General features: G+C 36.2%; 5 protein-coding genes across 11 annotated transcripts in view; 4 read left to right on the top strand and 1 right to left on the bottom strand.

Moving 5' to 3' along the window:
• LOC108052987 (protein held out wings) overlaps positions 1–6,062 on the top strand; it is a 39,035-nt gene extending 32,973 nt beyond the window's left edge. For 4 of the 7 annotated variants that reach the window (XM_044458712.1, XM_044458710.1, XM_044458715.1 and 1 more), the window contains exons 8-9: positions 1,103–1,561; positions 4,111–6,062. In XM_044458712.1, the coding sequence (XP_044314647.1) occupies positions 1,103–1,212 (110 nt within the window). In that variant the 3' untranslated portion in view covers positions 1,213–1,561; positions 4,111–6,062. Of the gene's footprint in view, positions 1–1,102; positions 2,163–4,110 lie in introns of those variants that run through there. The other 3 variants (XM_044458714.1, XM_044458716.1, XM_044458711.1) reach the window with 2 other exon arrangements.
• A 1,236-nt stretch (positions 6,063–7,298) lies between these two features.
• Positions 7,299–8,006, top strand: LOC108052974 (accessory gland protein Acp29AB-like). The gene has a single exon (XM_017135532.1). It carries the CDS (start codon positions 7,299–7,301, stop codon positions 8,004–8,006), a length of 708 nt encoding a protein of 235 aa, XP_016991021.1.
• A 193-nt stretch (positions 8,007–8,199) lies between these two features.
• On the top strand, positions 8,200–12,010 carry LOC108053011. The gene is made up of 4 exons (XM_017135582.2): positions 8,200–9,136; positions 10,254–10,396; positions 10,671–10,809; positions 11,294–12,010. The coding sequence occupies exons 1-4, from the start codon at positions 8,889–8,891 to the stop codon at positions 11,547–11,549; spliced, it is 786 nt and encodes a 261-aa protein (XP_016991071.1). The 5' UTR covers positions 8,200–8,888; the 3' UTR covers positions 11,550–12,010.
• Positions 12,011–15,506: 3,496 nt separating this feature from the next.
• On the bottom strand, positions 15,507–16,497 carry LOC108052980 (keratin, type II cytoskeletal 1b). Its single transcript, XM_017135540.2, has 2 exons — positions 16,353–16,497; positions 15,507–15,880 (listed from the first exon to the last, which is right to left on the bottom strand). The coding sequence occupies exons 1-2, from the start codon at positions 16,441–16,443 to the stop codon at positions 15,636–15,638; spliced, it is 336 nt and encodes a 111-aa protein (XP_016991029.2). The 5' UTR covers positions 16,444–16,497; the 3' UTR covers positions 15,507–15,635.
• Positions 16,498–17,362: 865 nt separating this feature from the next.
• On the top strand, positions 17,363–17,886 carry LOC108052982 (bomanin Bicipital 1). The gene is made up of 3 exons (XM_017135542.1): positions 17,363–17,455; positions 17,514–17,555; positions 17,624–17,886. The coding sequence occupies exons 1-3, from the start codon at positions 17,398–17,400 to the stop codon at positions 17,818–17,820; spliced, it is 297 nt and encodes a 98-aa protein (XP_016991031.1). The 5' UTR covers positions 17,363–17,397; the 3' UTR covers positions 17,821–17,886.
• The last annotated feature ends 8,785 nt before the right edge of the window (positions 17,887–26,671 follow it).

Genomic DNA, 26,671 nt, shown 5'->3' with positions numbered 1-26,671 from the left:
TAGATGATAGGATGCAAAAAGGGAAATAATTCCGCAATAAGCAATATTGGCAAAAATAAGTGATTTTTAGGCCCTTAAAATGTAGTCGCTTTAATTCTAACTTTAACTTTTATGTTTTTCCACCCGAAACGTTTTTATATGAGTATATTCTAGTTGAGAACAACAACAACAGCGGCATCCAAAGCAAGTTGTTGATTTTCGTTTTTTTTGGAACCCATGAGTATTCAAATTAAAGAGGGCTATACTTTATCAATTTCTCTTCTGCATAATAACCCTATTTTAGTTTTGTGGTATGAGGGTCGAGTTTTAAGTGCAATTTAGTTAAGTATCTGTTTTTTATGTAGTTATTGTAGTGAGTGTTGCGATGGGGGGACAGTATTTATGCACAAATGTACCTAACGAAGAGCGAAAAGAAAACCGTTTCAATTTTTCCAGCCAGTGCCATTTCTCGTCAAACCATATACTTTGAACAGAATTGCAGAAAAGCTTTTTAAAAATTTACACATACATATATTTATATATAGTACTTTATAGTGGAAAGGAGCCTTGAATCATGTTGGTGCTTAAATAATTACTTCAATTAGATCTAAGTTTAGTCGAGGCTCAAAGGTAGCCGTCCAAGAACAGAAATCATAATCCAAAATCAGTTGAATGCACGACTAGTCAGCAAGCTGGAGGAACAAAATGCTTGAGGAACACAATCATTTCTAGAATTTAACAATAAACTGGAGACGAATACCTTAGGCTAAGCGGCTTGAAAATCACTTATTTTGGGGCCAAGTCTAAATATCAGATCAAATATCGAATACACAATCACATATATAAACGACTCATTCCAAAGAAGCAGAGAATTTAAATGTTACAAAGTAAAAGAATACCGAAAAACAGGTCGATAATTCCCCCTCAGTTGGCAATTGGTTTCCAGCAAAGGCAGCACAGCTTCAGTTTGAGCAAGCATATGGTAGATGTAAGGATGTATGCAATATCTATTAGACCTAAGTTGTATTTTGTAGCGACTATGTTCACATCTATTTATATATATATATATAACCGATATGCCTATGCAAACATATATCTACATGTATCGTATCGTATATTTTAGTAGGCGCCATTAAGCAGCAGCGTCGTTTGGCGACTAACCGCGAACATCCCTATCAGCGAGCAACGGTCGGAGTGCCAGCCAAGCCGGCGGGTTTCATTGAAATACAGTAAATCAACACGTCCAAATCACACGTTTAAAATCAGAAGTTCAATTTTTTTTATATCACATCATATCAACAGAAGCAACTTTAAATCCTTTTATCAATACTTTCGAGAACGATTGTGTTTGCCTGCCCTTAGATTGCGTTCACCAGGCAACCAATCAATTTAGTTAAATTGTTTTAACTTTCCGCTATTTATTTTGATATCTATGCTGCTCATTAAGTCCCCCTCCATTTCCCCTTTCCCCAAACCCAAACTGTATATCCGATGAAACCTGGCCGGAAACGTTGGCCAGGCCAGGCCGCTCTGCCCTGATCAGAGTTCCGCAAAACAATTGTCAAGCGCACCGCCTCCACAGGTTAGTTGTGTTTCTACTCCTTTATTTATTTTATCAAACTATTATTTTCCTTATGTGTTATCTTTCCCCGGAATAAAATGCAAATGAGGCTTGGTACCCTTGCATTCTATTTCGATTGCGAGTTTTGAAACAACAAGCAAAACGAAATTTTGATAAAACAAAAGTACAGACACATGCAAAATCTGTCAGTCCAGATAGCTTCTGGAATGAAGAGTTGAATATCTTTTTATATGAATATATTTATACACAAATTTTTATATTAGTTTTCCTTTGTTTCCACGTTGACTTGTGCCTTTGATGTTTTACATACACGCAAAAGAAGTTGAAAAAAAAATATTTAAAAAAAGAAAAGGATTTCAAAACATTTTAGTAGATTTTTATTTGTATTACTCTTGAATAAGCCATATACCTTATTGAACAAAAAAACTCTTTACGAGATATGAATTTTACATGTGTATCCTAGAACTAAGTCCCCTGTTTAGTCTCTTAAGATTATACGATTATTTTGTATTATGCGTTCGAATGTAAATGTTGCAATTGAACCGAAAGTGTACCACAAAGAAATAAAGATCAATGATTTTTGTTGAAGTAAAAACAAAATGAAAATATTAAAAAAAAATTTACACAACAAAAAACAAACAAAACAAAATCCTTACCAAGTCTTATGATTCTTTATTGTTCCACAAACTTGACTTCTTTCAGAATTCTCCTAAAAAAAAAAACTTAAACCAAAATCTAACGCTTTCGAACTTAACCCCCAACGAATAAATAATGATATTTATTTTTCGTGTTCAGTCGTCACACATAACTCATTGATCAGAAATATTAATAAACACTTCACTTTGTTTGTTTGCAACTCTAGTAACTAAGACAACTTAACTATAGAACCCAGACACAACCGCATTTATACATAAAATCCTCACCCACACACGTCCTTTGGGCATAACTCTATGCTTACCACCCACTCCTCGATTGATCATTAATCCAACCAACGCAACTGTCAACCAGACCAACCAAACAACTACTACCAAGATACCACCACAAGTGCTATGGCATATGCATTATAATTTATGTATCCTATGAAGCGTATATCTGCATATATGATACACGTATCTATGTGTACTTATCACACTTAATCTTTAAGCTTATGGGTTGCGGTACTTCCTGTCTATGAATAATTGATCTCTAGACTAGTTAGTTGATTACATAACTTGTAACTCTAAATCTCATGAAATTGCATTGGCATCTGCTTAAAACTGAATAAAAAAGAATAATAGAATGGGAGGAACTTAATATCTTCTTATCTCTGTGAAAGCAATAAAATTTTAATAGTTTTTGATTCTTCATCACTTTAAATGGACGAACTTCTTGCTGGTTGTTTGAAAAGTTACTAAGTGTAAATTATTATATTCAAGTAAACTTGCTAAGTTCAGAATTCAAACTTAACAAAAAGAAATGCATTGAGAAAACAAGATTAAATGAAAGCATACCTTTTAAAATGTAAATAAATATAATTAACAGTCTTTTTCTAACATCAACAGAAATTTTCTTGTATGTAAAGATAAAACATGTAAATAACGTTATTGTTTTAATAGTTCTTTTATTTTGGCTATTGTAAAAAAAAAACAAATATAACCGGAACCCACTCTGTAATATGAGCTTATGCACCTGCAATTTTATGTAATCTTTTTGTTTAATTTTATTTTCCCCTAATTATTACGTGATAAAATTATAAATAGCATATTAAAACCATTAAACGGTATAAACATTTATTTTATAGCAAAACCAAAAAAAAAAATGTGATGTAATACTATTGCTAATTATAACTAACCAAAGGCCAAGTTAACCAAAAACAAACAAAAGAAAACTAGTAAAAAGAATTAATCTCAAAAGGAATAAAAAACCTATCATGTTCTTGTATATTTGAAATAGAGAACAAACTTAAATAACCATCAAATGTTGCATCAAATAACGTTTCAACAACACACAAATATTTGCACTATCTACAATTTCTATATAAATTAATATAATATCCTGTCGATGAAACTCTAATGATAATAATGTATGTGTTTGTCTTTATTAAAGTCAGAAATGTTGAGCGCATCACAAGATTCAAAAATTCTAAATGATGCGCTTAGCATTCAGCAAAAAGTTACTAAATGTTTGTGACAATTTTCCATTCAGCATGTTTTTGTGAGCTCCACTGATTATGTAAATGCTAATTAAATGCGTGGTAACTTTTTGCGCTCATAACTCGCATAACACAAGGATTATTACAAGAAAAACTAACTGCTAACCATGAAATATTAATCAAACTCTATTTCCACTTCTATGAATCTCTCTCTCTTTACATGCTAACTAAAAACAAAAACAAACAACACAAACAAATATATTCTACATACTCACAAATGTTTAATTAAAAAAATAAAAATATATTAAAACAAAAAAAATTAATAATATTCCAATGGAAACCAAACAAACACCCTAAACACACTACCAATTCCGCTCCTCCATCCGCCATGAATCCATGAATCCACCGCCTGCCGTAGATGAGCACGGAATCAGCCCAGCAGCAGCATCCCCGACTGGCCAAAAGCAGAGCCGAGTGTGTGTTGTGTATGTGCATATCTGAAGCTAACAAAAATCAAAAGCCAGAAAACTGAGCCACCACATGTCACTGACACAGCTACTAAAACACCTACTTTACCCTGAACTCAGAAACCATTTGCCACACGGGCAGCAGATGCAGCACATGCAACACTTGCAGCGGCACAGCAGCAACAGCAACAACAGAACAGCAGCAACATCAGTATGTATTGAATCTTGTGGCCATGAAACTGTTACGTTTTGATAGAAACAAAACAAGGCAATTAAGCAAAAAATTGATAAGAGAATCAAACATAGAACTTAGTTTAATTAACATAATCTAATGGAAAATACAAGTTAGTTCTTAGTGTAAAAGTTCAACGAACAAAAACATACTTAATGCAAACATATATATATACATATATTGTATATATACATATAATATGCATATACAAGTCTGTATATAATTACCCCAAAACCCCTTAACAAAATTAAGGAAAATCATGTTAACGGAATCTCATCTAAAAAACTCTCCATAAAAACAAAACTCTTTTAATTTTTTTATATATCTGCTTTTTTTAACTCAAATTGCAAAAATGAATCTTTCACTAGTTAAACGATAGTCGGTAGTCCTTTTTTCATTAAAAACCTTTTAAGAATTCAACTCACTATTATGTCGGATACAGATTTACAGCCGTCAATTAAGCATAATCTATTTTTGTTAAACTGACGCAAATTCTTGTTAATGAAGTATTTTTTGATTATGTTATACTATATCTATATCGTCTGAATAGAATTCCTACCCCACTTCAAATTGATTGTGTGAAAAGTAAGTGGGGGCGAAACAGGAAACAACAATATCATATTAAACTCGTCTAACAGCCATATTTAGTTAATGAAACAAGCATAATAGGATGATAACATCAAGCATTCATAATGTACAATTAAAAGCTAAACTTAAATTATTTTAAATATTTTAAAGCTAATGTATTATATGCAGAAATAAACAATAACTTACATTTTTAAACGAATAATTGTTCTTGAAAGCAATGCCACAAAAAGGAATTCTTTAATTTAAAATAAACATCACTCCGCCTAGAATGGAATCGGGCATTGTTAAAACTCTTAACTTAATATGTATCGTTTTTATTTGTAAATGTAATAAAATGAATGCAGAAAGATTAGAAAAGAACAAAACTAGAAAGCGAAAGTAAATTGCATTTAATTTATGGTACAAAGCAACCGCTGCGACGTAAAGTTGTTGCAAATTTTATTTTAAATTAAAGAATTTTTACAAATTTTTGTTGGGAGAAGGAAATGTTAACAACATGTGCCTTAAACAAGTTAAAGAATTGGCACCAATCAAAATAAATTTTTTTAAAATTAAATAAAAAGCATACAGAAAATCTGTTGAAATTATTCTGCAAAATGTGAGACTTATACTCAGAAACTACACGAAGTTCAACCAAACGGCAGTTGACTAACCTTATAATAATAAACATAATTATAATTTATAATTCTTATTGATAATAACGGCAATCGTGCAATCGTGGCAATCCTTGCTTATGATGAGTTCAGAATTGATTTTAACAAGAGGGACGTGTAATCCTCTCGATGATTGTGTAACAGAAAAATAATAAACTTTTGAAATCATTTAGTTATATGTTCATTATAATAATCGAATGCTGTGCCTCTTAACATCGCACCAGAAACATGAATCATCCATCGCCAGCATTATACTTTTAACTGCATACTTTTGAGAAGGAAATCATCGATTTATTGTGAGATAATCCATATGTTCAAAACCTAATAATATATCAAATACGCACATGTAACTACCTGCATATATACTAGTGTATGTATGTACGATTATGTATAACTTTTTGCATAAATAAATGTTTATAAAAAAACTTAATAAAACGATTTATTTAAGATTGGGCCGGATTAAAATTCCAACAATACCAAACATTTTTATTTGGTATGTAGCCATATATTCAGCAAAACTAAAAGGAACAACATTTATAAAGTACTTTAATTTTAATAATGTATACCAATCCGCCAATCGATGCAAAAGGGGCAATCGAGTTTTCGCATTAATTGGCTTCTGTCCCAAAAGTTGTTGCCTTCTGACTATTTGCCCACCAAGGCAGCCTGTTGCATTTGTGTTGAAAGCAGAAATAAATAACATTATCTCTCAATATACAAGTAAACCCATTTAAAGTAATGTAGTCGAATGCCCTGAACAGAGAATAAAGCACTTTATACTTTCTGACGAACACCAATTTTCTGCTACTTTAATAAATTTAAAAAATTCATATTTAAGGCCATATTATATTTAAAAAGAAAGGAAAGCTATCTTCGGGCGGAGCCGAAGTTGATATACCCTTGCAGAATATTCTGTTAATTATATTCTCCAAAATTATTCATATGATGCATTCTTAATACTCATGAAAGAGTAAGGATCGAAGGAAAGGATAATGTCAATCACCTGAACTCTGCAACATAGATTAAAGTATGGTTTTTAAATTTGTTGCCTTTTTTTCTGGGTATACAACATTTGAATAATATTGCGTAAAAATGTTAGATTGATTCGAGTAAAGCTTCCGAAGTTATTGGCAGTATAAGTAAGTAAGTAGCTCGTTTTGTATTCGATTTTTGGGTGTCGAAAACTTTAAAAAGCTCTCCTGAAAAGTTGCCATTTCAAAGTCGGTGAACACGATCCTGGACGAATCGTTTGAAATTTTGCACTCTATTTCTGTACCTAAATCCCCAGGTACTGACGTCGAGTGCAGATCTCGTCAGCTGATCAGTGCCAACACGCTGGGCATTGCCGCTGTCCTTATCAATGTTAGTTGTATTTATGTGTGCAATTTAATCTTTTATTAAAGCTTAAAATATGATTCGAGATCAAAGTTCGTTCAAAACAATTTCAGAGTGAGACTCAAAACAAGTGCATTACACCCACTGATTACGATTTGTTCTCTTATAAGGCATAACTCGGCAGTTCTCCGCTTTAATTTACAGCTCTTCGAAAGTCAACGAATAAATCGAGATTCAGTTTTTTCAAAGCGTTTGCCCTTACCGGTTGCTCGATTTTAATATGTTCAAGTCACCGATTTTGTTTTTCCTTTCATACAATCTGTATGTATCCATGGCAGAAAGCCCTGACAATGGGCGATCCGTATGCCTGTTGAACGACCCGCCAAATCAATGTGGACAGTTTTGTCTTGAGGCACTGAAGCCAATGCTCGATCACATTGCTTTTCACCAAAAGGAGTGGAGCACCTGCAATCCCCAAAAACATAATGAAACACAGGAAAGACTTGTCAGAATCGAAGCCAAACTTGACAAGTTGCTCGACCAGAAGGAAGCTTCATCGACGAATGCAAATATCCTTGACTTACAGACAAAACTGGATCGGATTGAAAACCTACTGGCAGGCCTGCAGGAAAATATGTCTAAACGTGAATCCAACGCTAGTATATCTCATTTGTTCACGCGGCTCGGGTCTAGATTAATTTACATCGAAAAAGAAATCAAAAAGTCCTGGGACGCTGCTGAAGAAACCTGCCGCGAGATGGGCGGTCACCTGGCAACTATTCAGAGCGAATCGGACTTTAACGCCATCAAAAAAGAACTATCGAAAAATTTCAGCTACTGGCTGGGCATCACAGACGTGGCCAAGGAGGGAGAGTATGTGTCCGTGGCCACTGGCAAATCAGCACCCTTTTTCAAGTGGGAATCAGAGCAACCAAACAATTTATTTGGCACAGATAACTGTGTGGACATTTACAATGGCGAAATGTACGATAGCGATTGTAGCACAAGTCAATATTTTATCTGTGAGGCAATTGGATAAGTGAAATAAGTGAAGTTTGTCAATTATACAAAAGGCTTATTCAACTAACTGCTAATTGCATTTCTTACTAATAAACAAGTGTTCATATTATATTATTGTCTATGGCAAGGGTGTAAAAATTAAAGCAATTAAAACACTCAATTAAACAAAAGTGTGTTATCTCGAAAATTCTTTGAAAAGCATTCAGATTTCGTTTGGGTAAACTCATAACTTTTAATTAAGAAAAATGTCATACGAAACTGGACATAAACCCAATGCATTCGTTTCACATAAAGTTTAATTGCACAGTAAATTGAGTGGGTGCATCTGTGGCCAAAGAATGTTTCGGGTTTCCAAGACTGGACAAGCGAAAGACCAGACAATAAGAAAACATGACAAGGGTATTTCGAATTTCGGTTGTGAAATACTGTACCCAGAGGACAGTGAACAGGTGAGTTAATCAACTTGAAACCGGTGCCCGTTGACTGTGGCTGAAAAGGTATGCCGGAATACGACACCAGGAGCAATGATTGGGGACAATCAATCACTTAAACTCTACGGTTCCATCTACACCTGGCCTAGCTGAAGTGGACGCTAATTTATGCGAAGCCCCATATCCTGTGGCGATGTGTCTGGCTGTCCGTCAGAAAGTCGTCCGTCTTTGTATTGTAAACAAAGGACGAAGCACGTGCTGATATAGAAAATGCGCAAGCGCCACAGTTAACATAGGTCTTACAGTGAGTTAACAGAGATTCTGATTCAAAGTCCTTTTTATACAAGTTGGCCGAGGTAGCTGGATTCAGTGCGGTGTTAGCGTTCGTGCGGTTGGGTTAACCAGCAATCCCAAGAAACTGGTCAATTAATATCCATTATTCGAATTGTGGCAACAAGTGTCGTCCGAGGATGTGCGTAACAAGCTCACTGTGCAGTGTGATTTTAATTTACTGTCTCGCTTTGATCGGTGTGGCGGCTGAGGCTGTGGCCCAGAACTCCGGGAATATATCACAGGAGGTGGCATTGCCGGTCGAGGAGTGCGGCAGCACGCAGAAAATGGTGGATGAGTGCTTTAAGGATCTGCCGCCGCATCTAATGGAATTCCTGCAAAACACCAAAGTCGTCATCAGCCAGAAGGAGATCACCGCCAAGTGCAAGTAGGCCTTTTGTGCATATCGAGTGTGAAAAAGAGGATATATATTATTGATTGTCCAACTCAAGCCGCTTATGAAACGCGATTTATTCATATTTCTCTGTTGCCGCGGGGAAAATGTAAGAGTTATTCAGGGACGTGCTCGGTTCGACAGGGGACTTGAGTTGGGTCCACAAACGCAGTAGGCCTTGTCTGGGCCTCCAAGAAGATGATTAATTATGCCGGCTCCAAGTGCCAAAAATAAATTACAGACTTTCGGCATTAATAGGAAAGTTCTCGCATATTATTTTCGGGTGATAGAAGATTTTTAGTGAAGTCAGATAAAGACATTTAATTAGCGATTTCAACAGCATTAGGTGGAAATGTATTAATATGAGCCCTTTTTATAACTAGCTAATAAAGCTACCGCAAGTAAGTCACTTAAAAAATATTCAAGGTTAAAGGACACAGAAAACCGCAGCGATAATTAATTATGTAGACTGAAGTGGCATACAAATATGCAGACATTTGACATTAGCGGGCCATCAGCTCACTAATTGAATAAAATAATGTTTACTGTCGTCGGCAGTCTATAAATACATTTCTGTTAATGGATAATCAGAAATAAATTCCTTGAACAAGAAATAGTTTTTCTTTTTTCGTCTTTTTGTACTGCTAAATAATATACCTTTTTTAATTAGTCATTTTAATAGAGTCAATAGCATTAACTGCGAAAAAAGTTTTTTTCTCGTTATACAAATTATTAATCAGGTTTAAGTTCTTAAACACATTAATATGAATGTTGGTTTCTCTTGTTTTCCCTGTTTATTTTCTATAATTTGTCTGGAAATTTGAAAATAAATTTGTTAGATAAGACAAAAATTCCTCAGATTCCAAAAAATTCCGATGCAAGTGAAACAATTTAGCAAGAATTTAAGCTTATTGCTTAATAGTGGAGGGCTATTATTTTATTAGTATAATTGTTTTAGGGGAGCTGCAGAAATATTAAAGAAATAAATAAAATATGTCACATTTTATACATACATACATAAAGTAGCCGTGTCACTGGAGTAGCAAATTGAGCGACATTCAATTAGACCTCACTCAATTGTCCCTCGCTCAATCGAATTACATATTTGCAGCATATTCAACCGCGGCATGCGATGCTTCGATACTTATTCAAAGCGTTGCCTGGACGATCGCAAACTAGGCACGTTTAAGAACAATGTGGAGGGAGCTCGACGATTTTTTTACAAATTCTGCGGCGACTCCGACTTCCAGCGGGGTAAGTTTTGGCTAATGTTGAATGGTTGTTTAAAAGCTGTTCGAAATCAGTTAGCCAAGTTTTCATGTGCGAAAACACAAAGATACCCACAGGCGTCGGGGTGTTAAACACACACGCATATTACACCAGACACTAGAACCCCAGATTACTGGGTAAAGAGCCGTGATAAGACCCAAACAAAGGACACCCACTTGACAGGCCTTAGCATGCACAAGCCACAGCAGCATGAACATTATTTATATACGAATTTTAAGCATTCTCCCCCTATTTGCAGACTACCTGCGGCACAAGGACTGCTTTGCGTACATCCAGCTGGATTGGGTCTCCTGCACGGCCGAGTTCGAGGGCATCCTCATGGAGGAGGTTCACGACGAGAGGCGCAACGCCACCGAAAAATTCCTTGAATTTTGCTGGTACGTTTGACAAAAAATATTCCTTCTTATTGCAATTCCCGAAAGGATCAACTTTAAAAGCAGTTTTTTATAAACATTTTTGGAGGCGTATCTTACTTTACTGTTTATGGTACTGCCAATATTTTTATTGTGTTTAAATACAAATTTAAAAACCTTAAAAAATACAATTTACAGTAGATTTTTTGAAGTGACTGAGAAGTTTAAGATTAAAGTCGCAAGATAAAAACTTTGTCTCCTCCTCCGACTTCTTTGTTTTTTGAGAATTTATTTTGTAAATAAAATTCTGTCCGCGTGTAGTTTTCGTTTACTTTGCCTAATGTTATTTGTGTTGTTTGGCCTTTTTAAATTGTAAAGTTTTTCCTTGGAAACAGCTGCGTCTTTTTTGGTTACCATCCTTTCGCTGTACCAATTTACAAGTCCCCGCGGACAGTGTCGAATGAAATTTTGCCGGAATCGATATCAATCAAGTCTTGGTCCTTTGCAGTGCCCGCTACGCATACGAGAACTGCATCTACAACAGTGCCCGCTACAAGTGCTACAAGAACTCGGCGGAATTTGCCCGCGAGACGGCCAAAATGCTGTCGGACGAGAAGCACTTCAGGAACTGTGCCGTCCTCCAGAACATCTGCGCCCACGACGCCGGCGGAGTGGGATTGGCCAAAATGCACTGGATGGGGTTCCGGCTGACGATGACGATGACGCTACTGCTGATGCTGCTGGTGGTGCGGATCTGGCCGTAAATCGAAATGCGGCCAATACACAATCTAGTGGTAGTTGCGATGTGATGTGGGGCTGCGGTTGTGGCTGCTGGTCTGAGCTTGAGTTTCGGTTTTTATTTTTTTGGGTTGTAGTTGTCCCATCGAGAATGCCAAGCATTTCAGCTCCCCTTAGCCACCCATCGAAACAAAAGATACAAAAAATCCTTCCCTACGTGTCTGTGAATTTTCCGGTGTCGTTTGGGGCGAGATTGCTGGTCTGGGCGGGTTTACTGGGTCGGATAGCGGCACTGGTCTTGTGTTTTTGGTATGTTAAGCTAAATTAAATGCATATTTCAAATAAATGAATATTCACGTTGTACCTGGTTCATGGTTTTACTGGCAAAGGTCAAACTGGACAATAGAGCTAGAAACCGCATTTGTTTTTCCTGGTAGTTCTATTTTTAACGGAGTCCGAACCGCAGCTAAAAGGACAATATGAAAGTTCCTCTGAACCACTGTAACCGCATGTACAACGTGGAACACAAATGCAATATCAAAGAAAAGGTGAAACACCTAAATTTCAATATCGAAACCAGCATCTGCTGCGGTAACAATTTCAATTCTTGCCACAGCCTCGAGTCGAACGAAAAAAGGATATTGATTGCACATTATTCCATTTTTGTAAACGGTATTTGGTATTAAATTAAATTGAACCTGGTATTGAATTTCAAGAAAGCAGGAAAGCTCCTAGCCATTTTTTGCTAGCTTCCTGCTCTATTTTATATTTATTATCCACAATATACATATTTTATTAATTATTTTTGCGCTTAATTTTACTTTTAGGGAAGATATTGCACAGCATGTCTAGGCAAACAAAACTTCCTCCTTAGCTCGTCTCAGCTGTTGAATTGTTGTCTTCTTATATTAGTTGTTGAAAGTTTCTTCGCAAAGTGATATGACATACGACATTCATACAACATACGACATTCATACAAAAATGGAAGTGCAGTACTATACATATGCGAGCAATAAAATAGTGAAAAAACCGATATTAAAAAACTATTCTAAATAAAGTCATTTTAATATTTTTAATCGGATTTTCTGGTAAGCTTTATTAAAAAACTCTTTAAGAGACTGAATATTGCTAAACTTTTCACATCCAAACATTATAACAATTATTGAATTGTTAGTCAAAAATATGTATTTTCTTATTTGTTCTAAGCTGAACAACTTCATGTCATATGAACTTGTTTTCACTTACAAAATTGCATAGCTAACATAAAGTCAAACTAGCTGCAAATAACTTTCTTGACGGTTCTCCCTTGCAGATTTTGTGATGCAAATGCAGTCTAAGGTTGCACCTTCGGGCATTTTTAGGCTTTTTCAAAGCGCTTCTCTACGAAATTGAATCCTTTTAAGCTTTTCGTTTTGGCCTTTTTTCAGCAACAAGGGAAGTCATGAATTTTGCCTTTGCCATAGATGTGGATGCCTTCTGGCGGTGGCAACTAATAGACTGATGCTGTTTTTTCCTTTTTTTTGGTAGAATGCCAACACTCTTCAGTGTTTATTTTTGTGTCTATAGATGAGTTCATTTTGCTTTTTTCTACAAACGTATGGCTCCAAAGACAGTAAAATATTGTGAGTCTGACAGATTCTTAAAAACCAAATTAAATCGTTAATAAACTAATTTGCCATTTAATATAAATTAAGGTTCAACATAAATGTAATTATTTAAAAAGGGAGATAAAATGCGCGTTAAAAAGTTTGAATAGAAAATATTGAGACCCACTTGAATACAATTTAAATTTTTCACGTTGGCGTATATAGTTTTCAAAGCCAACTTTGCAATATGAAACATAAAGTTCGCAGGTTCAAGAGTTGCACGTGCTGGCAACAAAAGAGAGTGCCTGGTCCAAGTTAATTTCCAGCATGGAATTTGAACGCTAATGGCTCTCGTATCTCGTAGCTTGTAGCTCGTAGCTCGTAGCTCTTACACCCCCATTACCAGTCGCCAAGTCCCGTCACCTGGAATCACAATTGCTGCCCCATGAAGTAGCAAACTTTGCATCCGACTTGTGGTGTTTCGCTGCAAGCGGGCAAATGATAAAAGTAGAGGGAACCCATTTACTATTAGCCGGGAAAAAAACCCAAATCAATGGAGCTGAATGTAATTATTTTCTTAAAAGAGTGCAAAGGTTGCTTAAAGCATCCGTTTAAATTGTTTAAATGTTTTTTAACTCAATTTCCTTTGTCCTTGTGAGTAATTCAACAGCAATGTAAAAGAAAAAATACATATTTGCGATGCTGTCAAGATGTCATTTGCATTCGTTCGCAACAAATAAAACAAAAATAAATCAAATGCTTTGCGACAAATTTCGATAAAAGAGGGGATCAATTTGTAAATCAAATACTTCTCCTCAAGGGTTTTAAGAAGAAATAGTGAAACGAAGGAGCTTATTTGTTTAATTTAATTGTTTATTTTATATTTTTGTCACAACCGTTCAATTAAAAATGTTTATTAAACGTCATGACTTCACTAAGAAGTCCATTCCTATGAATATATTTTTATTAAAAGCAAACTAAGCTGGAACGTATTTCTGTCTCAGATGTTTAATTTTGAATATGGAGCCGAAGACATGGCTTAATTGAACACACAATATGTAAATATTTCATGTGCATTTTTATTTAAAGCATGACTTATGTCAATTTACTGAGACAAATATTTTGCTGATAACCTTGAACATTTATCTAGTTCGCTTAAATTGTAATTTAATAATGGCCTTAAATTCTATTCCGGGTCATTAGGTTGAGCTTAGCCCACCGAAACCCTTGTACAACCAAACATCCAACTTGAAATTGATTCAATTAAGTGGCGGTGGATTCGCCGAGCGGTTCTTTGAACAAACTTTTAGGAAATTCGATGCGTTGCGTATTTAACAAGGGCAAGTCGTGTAATTAAGACTGAGAAGTGGAAGGGTCGAAACTTTTAAATACTTATCAATTATTTAGATTTGCTGGACTTGCGCTGTTCAACCACATGGCTTGGGGGGAATATTTCAGGTAACTTTTAAACATTCGTATTGCTTTACCCAATAATTTATGCAGCAGCAAATGCAATTTTCATTTGTAATGCTGAGTGCAAAAAGGGCTGCAATGAAAACTTTTTACATATAACCCTGCTTTTAAGGATTATATTTTCAAGCGTGACCTTTTTCCCTTTTGGTATATCGCAAATTATTTTCCAAAATAAAATGCGAATTGTAAACGAAATTTGACTATAAAACCGAAGAGCTATAAATCAGTGGCAATAAAGGCATTCCCTTGGGTAAATTCACCAAAAATTTCACATCGAACTCGAAAATCATTTCGTTTTTAATTTATGACCTTTGGCAATTCAAATTTCCACCTTGCCATGGTATGTTTTGTATTCTATTTCCACTGAAAAAGCCAGTTAGGTTTTAAAGCCCTGAAGTGATTTCTTCTGGGATTCTATGGAAGCCAAAAATATGCAATTCCAATGGATTGCAGTGAGGTGATGTCAATAAAATAGAGAAGGGTAATTTGTTGAAAAAAAAAAAGAAAAATACCCAACCTGTTGGGTAATTAAAAATAAATACACTAGTGAAAGTGTTTATTTATACTCAATAATTATCAATAATAAGTGGAGGTTAAGCCAATGTTAACCAACCAACAAATGCTGATAAATGAAAAGCATTTATCCACCTTAAAATTAATATGGGAATGAAAGTGTTAATAAAATGTTATAATTACTTTTAAAGCGAGATTAACAAGGTCAATTAGTATACGAACTTACTTAATCGATAATTCAATATTTAAATATTTCATAAATGCAGTGATTATTCAATTATTCATAAAGTGGTTAACAATAATTGGCATTGAATAATACAAGCTTGAACTGTATTTTTATATTATTTATTTCTTTCAAATAATCGACATTATATTTTGATAAGCATAAGTTCAAATTAAAAACACGTGCCATTTATGTTTGTTTTTTATTTTATTCTATATAAATATGAACAATCTGAATATCAGCCGACGTTTGCTCATTTGCGGGGCTTAGAGGCGACAAAGCCTTTAGATTATATTCTCATCCTCTTATAATCTGTGTTATACCGCCGTCATCGTAACCACCTCCACCGTAACCGCCTCCTCCTCCTCCTCCGCCGCCGCGACCTCCACCCCTCCTCCACCGTTGCTATAGCCGGGTCCAAAGTTGCCCGAATAAACTGGACGTCCACCGCCACCTCCCCCTCCACCTCCGTTGTTGTAATAACTCCCTCCTCCACCTCCTCCTCCACGACCTCCGTTTACACCTGTGTAGACTCCGGGTCCTTGGCCTCCGGGAGGATTACCTAAAAGTGGCATAAAATAAGTCCGTTGTTCTTACTCAATTGCGCGCGAGACTTTGTACATTTTTACACATTTACAAATACATTGGGGAAGTTGCTATAGAAACCAAAGATCTAATTACCCAAGTTGGCTGAATAAGATACAAATTCTAAAGGTATGTATGAAAAACTACTCAGGAAATCATCAATTTAATCCCATTGGAAAACAAAACTTTATGTTTCAAAGAAAAAATATTTTTTTTCTAATTTTAAATACAAAAAAATATATATTTGACTGCTACTCAATTATTATTGAATATAAATATACTGGAAGAAAGCTTACCCCAAAGTAAGCTTTAAAAAACTCGTTTAAACACTGCACTGCACAGGGAAAAAGGTGTTTCTGGTTTTTTTTTCTGAATTTTCTTCGGATGTGTAAGCAAATGGAGGGAAAACATTTTAAGAAAATTTTTTAAATTATTGGAAATTAACTTACAGTCGTAGCAGCCACCGCCAATGTAAACAGCCGCCTCTGAAAAAGCCAGAGCAGAAAAAGCGAGAACCGCCAATGCCGTCAGATGTCTCATTGTGCTGGTCTATCAAAATGTCGAACTGGTCTGGACCAGGTGCGACATACAACAGGCGCTTATATACGGTGCACTCAGCGATTCGGTTTCTGATTCCGATTCTGAACAAAAACAGACCTTATCGCTGCAAAGAACTTTCGCAGTATAAACCAGCCGCTACGTAGGTATTAATCTCAGCAGGGAATTGCCCACAGATACTTTTCATAAACAATTAGAAACTCATCAGATACTCAGTCGTAGTGTTCAGTTGGTGCTCTACGTTCTGCTGTTATTATAAATATTTATAATAAATATTTTTAAATTTTAAGAATATTCAATCAACATAAAATCAACAAAGTTGATATTATAACTTTGGTAAGTTAACATTTTTCTCTGATTTCTTATATTATTCTTATATGTATTCAATTCAAATGCATTTTAATTTTGTGCAATTGTTTTTATGTCATGTTATAAAAAACTTGATATAAAAAGGCTTATTATTCGGTAATTAATGGTTAACTGTGTGTGTAAAACCAATTTTTAAGTGTCAATTGTGGCGCTACGTTGTACGTTCTGCTCACGAGTCACGACTTTTGGGAACAAAACCCGTTTTGCTACGATATATGGATAAGTGTGATGGGGGTGTGATTCTCTGGAATCGCTTGCCATTCATGTTTAGAACGTCTAATGATTATTTTAAACTGCGTTTTTGGGCGTGACTGTCATAAATTTCTTTGTAGAAGTTCAAGGAAAACAATTACGTCGAGCTTTATCAAACCATAGGTGGAAAATCCCCTTTCAGTTCGATTTGATAGTGTCTGGGGGAAATTTCGTGGGAATAGGTAGTACAAATCAAAGGCAGCGCACTGCCGCTGGCATTCAGACTTATGCAAATTGATAATCGATTCAGATCGCATTAAGTGCCGGACTATATAAGCAGCGTGAGAGTCGAGTCGGTCATCTATCGGCTTTAAAATGAAGTACCTGACGTGTGTGTTGCTCCCGTTGCTCGTAATTCCGGCTCTGATCGACGGTAAGTTGCGCGAGATTCCAGTGCATCTGACGCTAATTGATTCTTTGATAATTACCAGCTCATCCCGGCACAGTGGTTGTGAACGGCGTCTGTCTGACTTGTAAGTTTCGATTGTTTTGCCAGCCGGGCATTTACTAGAATTCACTGAATAATTATGAATCCCACCAGGTCCCAATCCAAATGGAGAGCCCGTCTACTTGGATGGCCAGGAGTACCGCAGTTTCTCCTCCCCGGGCAGCAATGGCAATGTGGTAATCTCGCGGGGAAGCGATGGACGAGGAGGTGGAGGTGGGACGATTTACCGCAGAGGCGGAAACACCATCGTCAATGGGCGGTGTCAGCACTGCAACGTGGATCTCTCTTGAAGGCACCACATTAAAGTCTGAACTTTGAATTAAAAGTCCACACATGTTGTGAATCAATCAAATTTATATATGACACAAGTTCATTTGGTTAAAAGCATTGACAATCGTTCTCCCCGGTCTCTCTGCTAACTTAATGCAATGATTGTGATGGCTTTGAGTGCAGACAGCATCAGTCGATGGGGAAAACTTGAACAAGCGAATGCTTTATATTCAGCTTGAGTTGCCATAGAGTACACATGGAGAAGCAGAATTTAGGAGTTCAATAACTAAACGTTCTTATATGTTTCCAAAAGTGTGTTTGCTGACCTTTTACATTGGCCATTATCATTTCCAAAAAAAAAGTGAGATTAAATGTTGGATTAAACTATATGTTTACATACACACACTACACATTTACTCATTTGAATTTTTCGGAAACACTTGTATCCTTCAGAAGTTATTTACAAATTTTATGAACTGTCTCTTGATTTATTTCAAAATTTAAAAACATTTGAGAAAGTTAATATTGGCTTATCGACAAAGAAAACTGTATATGTATTATAAATTGCATTTATTTAATTTACTTTGGATGATTCTAATAATAGGTACTGCAAATTTTCACCACACAAAACAATTATGAAAACTTGTTTCAAAATTTAATCTGAGTAAAGTACTTTCATTATAAGATATCTCGCAGTGCACCCAAGCTCCCTGTTTGTCAACATTGGCTTCTCTCCCCCCTAATTGCGCATTAAATTGACAACAAAAGCGTTACAAGTTCAAAAGTGATGTATTCCATCTATTGGTATTTTTGGTATCCAAGTGCCCAAACTGAATCTATCTGAATTCATAGTAAGATAGAAATGAAGACATAGTAAAGTTTTCGTGACTGCAAAATACTTTCATTCATGTTACCATTGGCTTCAATCGGTTGTACAGCAACTATTTCACCTGTACGTTGCCACTTAAATTGGATGGCAAGATGGGGTCGCTGTCTCCTGGGTCCTGTACACCATCGATAATCAAATGCGAGTAATCATCCATGCAGTATACGCCAATGGATGTACATAATGTTATCGGTTCGATGTCCGTGAAAACGCTACGCTGATGTAAATGAGCTTAGAGTTGCGCGTGCTGCATGGCGTATACGTAATGCTGCCCCGCCACTACAAACAGACGCCTCTCAAATATTTACATTCAAGCAACTACTTGGCAATCAGTAAACATTCACAGCACACTTCTCAAGAATGACCCCTCCCCCTGAAAGTTTGAACAAAACTGATGCTTAGTTGTTATTTAAAAGATAAAAAGAGACAACAAAAGTAAGTGCTAAGTTGAGTTTTTATTGAAATTGGACTTACCATTAAAGCTTCTAAAAAAACATTGGCATTTTTGTTTAAAAATATAAAGGTATAAAATAAATGAGCAATGTGTGTGTCTTCCTAAAAAAACTCAAAGGTATGCGTTATAATAACAGGAATGTATTAATTTAAATGACTAGCCAAAGAAATGGTATTGAATCGCAGAGACGTGGGTATCGTTTTTAATTTGATTATTTTCAGTTACGAAGCTGAAAACATATTTGTCAAAAGAAATGAGTGGAATGTTTTTACAGCAGTTGTCGACGCCAAAATATCTGGCATTAAATATGCATGTTACATGAATGTTACTCAAATTCTTCAAGCATAAACTTCCGAAAAGCACAATCAGAAAGGGTATGCAATTTGATTGCCCTGATTTAAAATACTTTAAAAGCACAAAAGTACAATTTCCTATGCTTTTAACCGCAGTTGAAAACTTGAGAAGCCCCAGTAATTCAGCTTATACAGGGTAGGATAACTGCCTAGCAACTAAAAGACCTTGAGCCGAAAAATGTTCGCAATTGAGTTTATGTTGACTTGTATTTGATTTCAGGTCAATTTCTGTTCTCTTGTGCCTAATTTGTGCGGAATTAGAAAGAGATTTTGTGGCACAGGTGAAAGGTGAGCCAGGTGGAAGTACAAAAGTAGCTTTTCCTTTCTGTTCTTTCAAATAAATTTCAACTTACTGCACACAAGTGCTTTGCCAGAAGCCACCATTGATTTATATTTGTGTGTGTGTATTTGTTCGAGTGCTGTTTGTATTGGGGCAGATCCTTTGGTAATACCATCACGTGCTGCCGAACTCTTATATCTGCCACTGGTTGAGCTTTATTTGCAAGCCCCGGCCACACAACAAATTTACATAGCATGTTTAAATTATTATCATTCCCCCATCGTTGTTATTTTTCCTCTTCTGTTTACTTGATTCTTTCTGGGCGCCAGGAGACATTAATAAATAAAATTAATTCGAGTTACCAGCACTCCATTATCGGGTGGATTACGCCCGACGTTTTCCCCCATAGAATTCCAACGCAATTGAAATGTACGGCAGCGAATTTAAAATGCGTCAAGTGTCAGACATCTGCAAATCAAAGCTTGAGTTTTCCAGGAAACCAGAGGAGTTGACTAACATTCCAAATTCCTTGAATTGTGGAAGTCATACCAAGTCCCCAGATTTATTAGCATGAATGTGGGTTTAGGGTTCCAAATTAGGGCAAACCTCTATTGAATTTGCACTCTAATAATCTCTTTTGTGCTTCCGAAAATTAATCTTAAATTTTTGGGGAATGCATTCTGGATGACAAGGTCACAACAAGTTTAGCAGCTGAAAAACTTCAAGCTGACATTTGCAGTAAATCCCCAACTGAAGGCGCTTAGGACAAAAAAAAATAAACTTTCAAAAGAAGAGAAAAAAGCAACAGGCAGATGTAGCTGAAACTTTCAAGGTAAAACTTTCTGGAATGGAAATTCTTATGGAAATAGCTAGACAAAAGGTTGAACATTTTCAGACCAGTTCAATGACATTTTCCCAACGAATCAGTCAGCCATGGATGAAAGTTAATTGGTCGCACTTTAGTCGGCAACCAAATTAAATAATAAGAGTTTCATTTAAGCATTAATTTGTCACTCAGGAAAACGAATGTGATAGACATGGTGATAAATTAATTAAGCTGGGATTGGAAAAGGTCTTAATTTAATTTGATTGTGCAAATTAATTACCCGACCGTCTTATCATCTTGCTGTCAATTACACTTTTTGTAAGTCAGCTGAGCTTAAACAAATTACGGTGTAAATATGTGCACATTTTAATTGAGTTCTTTATGAAAATCCCGCTGCTATTTGTTGGCAAATATAAAGGTTTTAAGCCAGAAAAGGGTTGGAGGATATTCTGCCATGCAGTTGCTTCAGCCAAAGGCTTTGTAATTAATCTTACACGGATTCAACGAGCTCCATGAACACCGGGTCAAATGAATTACCCCCAAAGGTTATTACTCTCGCCTTCATTATTTTCCGTTTGCAACATTTCCCCATTAGTCGGGAATATATACAGCTCGGGTTGGCCCACGCTGACTCATTCGTTAACAATTCAACAGTAGCAATAGCACCGAAAATGAATGCGACCATGACTGGGGGGAACTCCATGGAAAATGCCCCATTGTTACCTGGCAGTTCGCCGTTTCGCAAGAGGTTGATGTATGCACGAATGTATGCAACAGTTTCTCGTTTTGAACTTTGGACTTTTCGACCAATCGGTGGGAACGTTTTCAGCTGTTGCTACTTCGCGATTCTCCATAAGCAACAGCATTTTCCTAAAATTGGTCAGAAATTCGATGCAGCTGCCTTTTTGCAGTTCCTGATTATCGCCAGTGGCCTCGGTGGCGTATACGTCATATGCAGTCGAAAATACATGGGTCTAGGGTATTTAAGTTGTTATTAAATGCAGTTGAATAATGTCTTCAGTTTAAAAATTAGGTCTTTTTTTTATTGTTACTTGTAAAACTGACAAGCTACATTTTTAAGCATTTTGATAGTAAACACCTAAAAAAAACACAAAAATGAATATTAAGCAAACATTAAATAGCCACCGATAATTGATTTTATACTATAAAAAATACTATAAAATTACTTATAAATCTTTTTAAAAAGATGTAGTATAATTGTCTGTATAATTAATGGGTTATGTGCTATTCAGTTTAGGAGATGTGCAGCACCAAATGTGCTTAAATAAGCTTTCAACTAAGCCTGTTCATACCTATGCAGGTTCAATTCAGCCGACTGTTGAACTGCTAACGATCCGACTGGTCTTGGGACTTATTAATTAATAGGCTTACTGGCCAATGCTAATGAATTTACTCCACACTTGCATGCGTAGTTATTAAGCGAGCTGGTAATACATAATCGCCTTTAAAAGCTGGTTGCCTTAATAATTGGGCTCTTGAATTGGAAATTAATTCAGTGTCAGAGGCTTTTTAGCTTAGTTTAGGTCCTGCTGTATCCTCTTATTGTTCAGTCCATTATTTCCCGACGAATGAAGTATAAGGCCTACAGGCAGTCAATTGAATTTTGGATTGCACACTAAGACACTTTCAATGCGAATCCCTTGGCAGCACGTACAATTTGGTAAATCAGATTTTTATTCAGGGCCTTGGTCTCCCACTCCCAACTAGATTTTTGCCCCAAAACGACTGTCAATGCACTTAAATGTCAGTTTCCCCCGGTCTGCAACTGTTGGTCACCTGTGAACTTGGGAATGGCCGCCTGTCTGCACGTGTTCTGCTTTATGTTTTTTCATTGCGAACTTGACCGTGAGAGCGTTGAAAGTGATTTGTTTTTGACAGCTGCGGGGGAGTTGCGGTCTGAGTTGGGTAAAAGGACGGCCGCCATGGCAGTCACGTTATATTTAGCTAATTACCTAATTACACACCTGATTGAAACTGAATACCCGATGAGGTAAAAATGCGGGGCGTTTGAGCAACCCCGTTTCGCTTATAATTAAACTCTTAAATTATAAATTACTTTCGTGGGTAACAAAAAGGTACAAGTTCATAAATATATTTTATTTACCATTATTTATATGTTAACTGGGTTGTTAAGAAGGTTTAATGCATAAATCCCTAACCTAAGTTGAGTTACAATCGACTAAAGTTTACAGTTTTATTTTATTTTATATACGAATTTTGTACGATTTGATTTTTTGGTACCCTTAAAAAACCTTAAATTCGCTTATATATATTTGTATTTCGCTTAAAGTCAGCCAACCATTAAAATTGAATTTAAAGGTCATCTTAATAAAGTGCATTTTAAATGGTGTGACTTTTATGTGGAAATTAACATTAAACTTACATGTACTCAGCAGTCCACTACAAATGTTTTAAGGCAAAGTCCTTAAGGTAAACCGCATGTGAGCGCTTGAAGTCCTTGGCTTTTTCCTTTAGGCCCAATGGCACCCTGCTGGCCAATCGCATAATGGCGCCTGTTCTAAGTGCGCTTTCACTCGAGTAAGCTCGAAGAATTCCCTTCGCATTGGTGATGCTCCATCCATTCTTGGTCAGGGGTTAACTGCAGCCATGTGGGACATAAAAGTGCCGAGGCCCCATCAGATATACGAGTCGGCCCATGAGTTTTATGCGCCCCACTTTGTTTATGGCCATAACATAAGGGGGCTCCGGGCAGCAATTCTGATATATTAAAAAGTTTTACAACAATAAAACAAACAGACTTTCACTGCTGTTTGTATAGGTTCATTGGATGCCTAGCATAATGCAATATATTTTACACAGAGTCCCTCAAACGTCGCCTTCCAGTCGCTATTACGGGTGCCTCCTGGTGTGATATTAATAGCATTAGAGTAATATAAAGTGGCCTGCCCACCCTCCCCCTCCCCCCTTCCGCTGACTGTTGACTTCCTGTCGTCATTAGTGATGTTTGCCTGTCGCCGCGTGACGGCGCCTAAGTATCAAAGTTAGATTTACGAGAAATCGCATTCAATCGGAGCTGAGCCAGGCAGGTAGGCTAATAGAATTCCAGCTGGGAATGGCACTTCAAAGTGCCCGCCACAAAGGTTTGTTTCCGTTCTTTGGCCAGGACAAAATAACTTTTAGGCACAAAACTAATTAAAATTTGAGATTGTCGATATGTTTGGGTGAAAAACAAAGCTGGGCATTTATTGACAGTCATTTAAAACGACAAAACACCAACTAATTTGCATTTGTTCTTGTTCAAAGTGAATAATATTTGCAAGCAACTTGTCAGGACATTGAACACACGGATAATGTGTTTTAATGACTATTATATTATATAAATGAAATGGAAACCGTTATCAAGATTGTGTTTCATTGCGACCTCAATTATATGCGTAATCTAATGATTTGTTCTTAGGGATGAGCAACATTTGATGTGTTTTTACAATGATCCTCGATTTATTTGATAAAACCTTTATTATTTCTAAGATATTTGAAGAAAAATTAAATTTCAAAATGAAGAAATACTAAAAAAATTTTTTATCAACTGTGTTATTGGTATAATTCTTATTTAGATTCCTCGTTTTCGAAACAAATTAGTATAAACATTATTTTAAGGGGGAAAAGAAAAACATTTGGTTTCCACTTAAATTTTAAGTACTTTCAAATATACCTTTTTTTAATCCATCTATTTACCTAAGAATTTTCAAATTACATGTTCACATTTAAGTGCCATTTTATTCGATAATTTGTAAATAGACATCCTTCAGAGTCCTTGAAGCACTCACACTTAAAGCCCACGAAAATTCAGCAGACATCAGAGGCTCTTGGGCTGAAAGCGCGAATACACCCTGACTAAGGCACTTTTTGCTGTCATAAAGTCACCGCACACATTTGTGTGTAAGTTGTTGCTAAGCGCCGTCGTCCGGGATTCCACAGATTTACCTACCTCAAAGGACTCAGACGACTGGAGAGTGGGGAACTTAGTCTGACGCCATAAGGATAATTGGCGGCGGATGGCGCCTCATCAAACCGTTAATGCCCGCACGTAGTTTTACTTTAAAGATGGTTTAGCCAACTTAATATATCGGCGTAGGCCACAGCCGATTGGACATCAAACGCCAGAAGTTCTTGGAAACCTGCTGACATATTAATTACTTCTGGTGGTCACTTCGCATGTGTGGGAGTGCTTGCAATTATGCCAAAACTGAAGGCCCCATATAAGTTCAAAGTTGACTTTGAGGTTTTACCCATAGTGCGACGTTGCTAACATTCTGGCCAAGTTGCTTGTTTGTTTTTCGCAAAACCCTTCCATTGCTTTGGCTGACGCTCAGACAGTTCGCTGGCGTTTTGATGGGCATCAAAAGCACAGCTGTTTTAGTTGCGATTATAATATTCATATTGCTGGCAGCTTCAGCTGATGATTCATTTAAAAACTTTGCAAAAATGGAGGGGACGTACTTGCCGGAAATTATTATTTTAATCATTCTTTATTTTTCTGGTGCAAAAGATAATTTTGAAATTTTATGCTTGACCAAAAACCAACATAGAATTATGGACAAACTTTAATCATGATAACGTACTTATTCGACATTGTAGTTTTTTTCTTTAACGTTGTTTTATCATGTCTAAAGAGAAATCTATATTTAATAAAGTGTTCTAGATTTTAGTACTATTTTTGTTTGAATAATTTAATTTTAATTTGTTTTTGCAGGAAACAATAAAATCACCATGGAGGAGTTAAACTTCAAACATTTTGAATATTGAATCATTTTATAAACAAATGCAAAGTAAGTGGATGCTATTATTGTTATTTATTGTTCTGTTGGAGTCCGCTTACGAATATAAGTAATAAAATAAATATCTGTAAAAGTCTCTAGGCACAAATCAACTTTAAAACTTTGCGGTATACGTTATAATTTATTTGAAAACTATAGGCAGTGCTGCCATATTTTGATATTCAAGCCGTTAGCTAATAAACTTACCATAGAAAGCTGCGCGGAGAAAGACTTTCAACTAAAAGCACTGTTAATATCGGGTTCCAAGACCCAAAGCTTACGATGCCCTGGCCGGAAAATTTCTCACTGCTGTGAAAATTCCGCGAAATGATTGTGTATTTCAAAAATAAATAAGTAAATAAAATAAATAAAAATTAAATAGTTTCATTTGTAAATCAGTATAGCAATTTATATATACAATACCTATTTTTCTTAATTATGTAGGGCGACATACAAGTTTGGATCCATTTGCATTTTTTTAAAAACATGTAATTTTATTAACAATATAAATATATAAACGTAAACATGTGTATGTACATTGTTGTTAAGGGTACCTTTTAAGGACCCTGGCTATAAGTTAATTCTCGTCTATTGCATATGATAGTTGGAAAGACTAATTTTGAAATACTCTAACTGAACCCTACAGAATAAATTCAGAAAAATATTAAGAGCTTAATATAGAAATAAAGTAAGGGTGAGGGTGAGTTATTTATAGGCCCAACTTCGAACTATAATTGCCCTGGCTTAGGTCTTACCCCCGGGCACTTCCCCCTCCCTTGATGACCAAACCCACAACCACTCAGGACGTGACCCATGTTCAGCTAATAGAGAGTTGGTTTTTACGCGAGTTCGCGCTTTTGTGCGACGCGACAAAGCGCCAGGATTTCGAGATGAGATGAGATGAGGAACTGCGCCTGGGATCCTGGACCTCTGGACCTGCAGTCCTGTGACCCATGCTTTTGCCCATCGGCCACTGCCGCCTTTGATTTGATTAATTGATGCATTAAGCTCATTTACGCATAATTAATGCCACTTCAATGTGTGTTTGAAATATTTTTTTTGCCGTTCTTTTTTTGATTTTTTTTGATTGCGAAAATGATTTTTTTCATGCGCCGTTGTGAAATGCAGCATAATCAGGAATTCAAGTCGTGCGACAACAGAAAAACTGATTTTCCAGCCTGGGGGCAAAGGAAAAAAGAGGTGCATTGGGAAAAATAGGAAAAGCAAGAAGAAGCGGAAGTACAAATTCAACATCTTGGCATGTTTGTCTGTT

The sequence above is a fragment of the Drosophila rhopaloa genome, unplaced genomic scaffold (assembly GCF_018152115.1).
Source record: "Drosophila rhopaloa isolate 14029-0021.01 unplaced genomic scaffold, ASM1815211v1 contig_167, whole genome shotgun sequence".
In the NCBI taxonomy this organism is placed as follows: domain Eukaryota; kingdom Metazoa; phylum Arthropoda; class Insecta; order Diptera; family Drosophilidae; genus Drosophila; species Drosophila rhopaloa.
The sequence above is the reverse complement of the archived record's forward strand: the minus strand, read 5'-3'. Positions and strand labels throughout refer to the sequence as shown.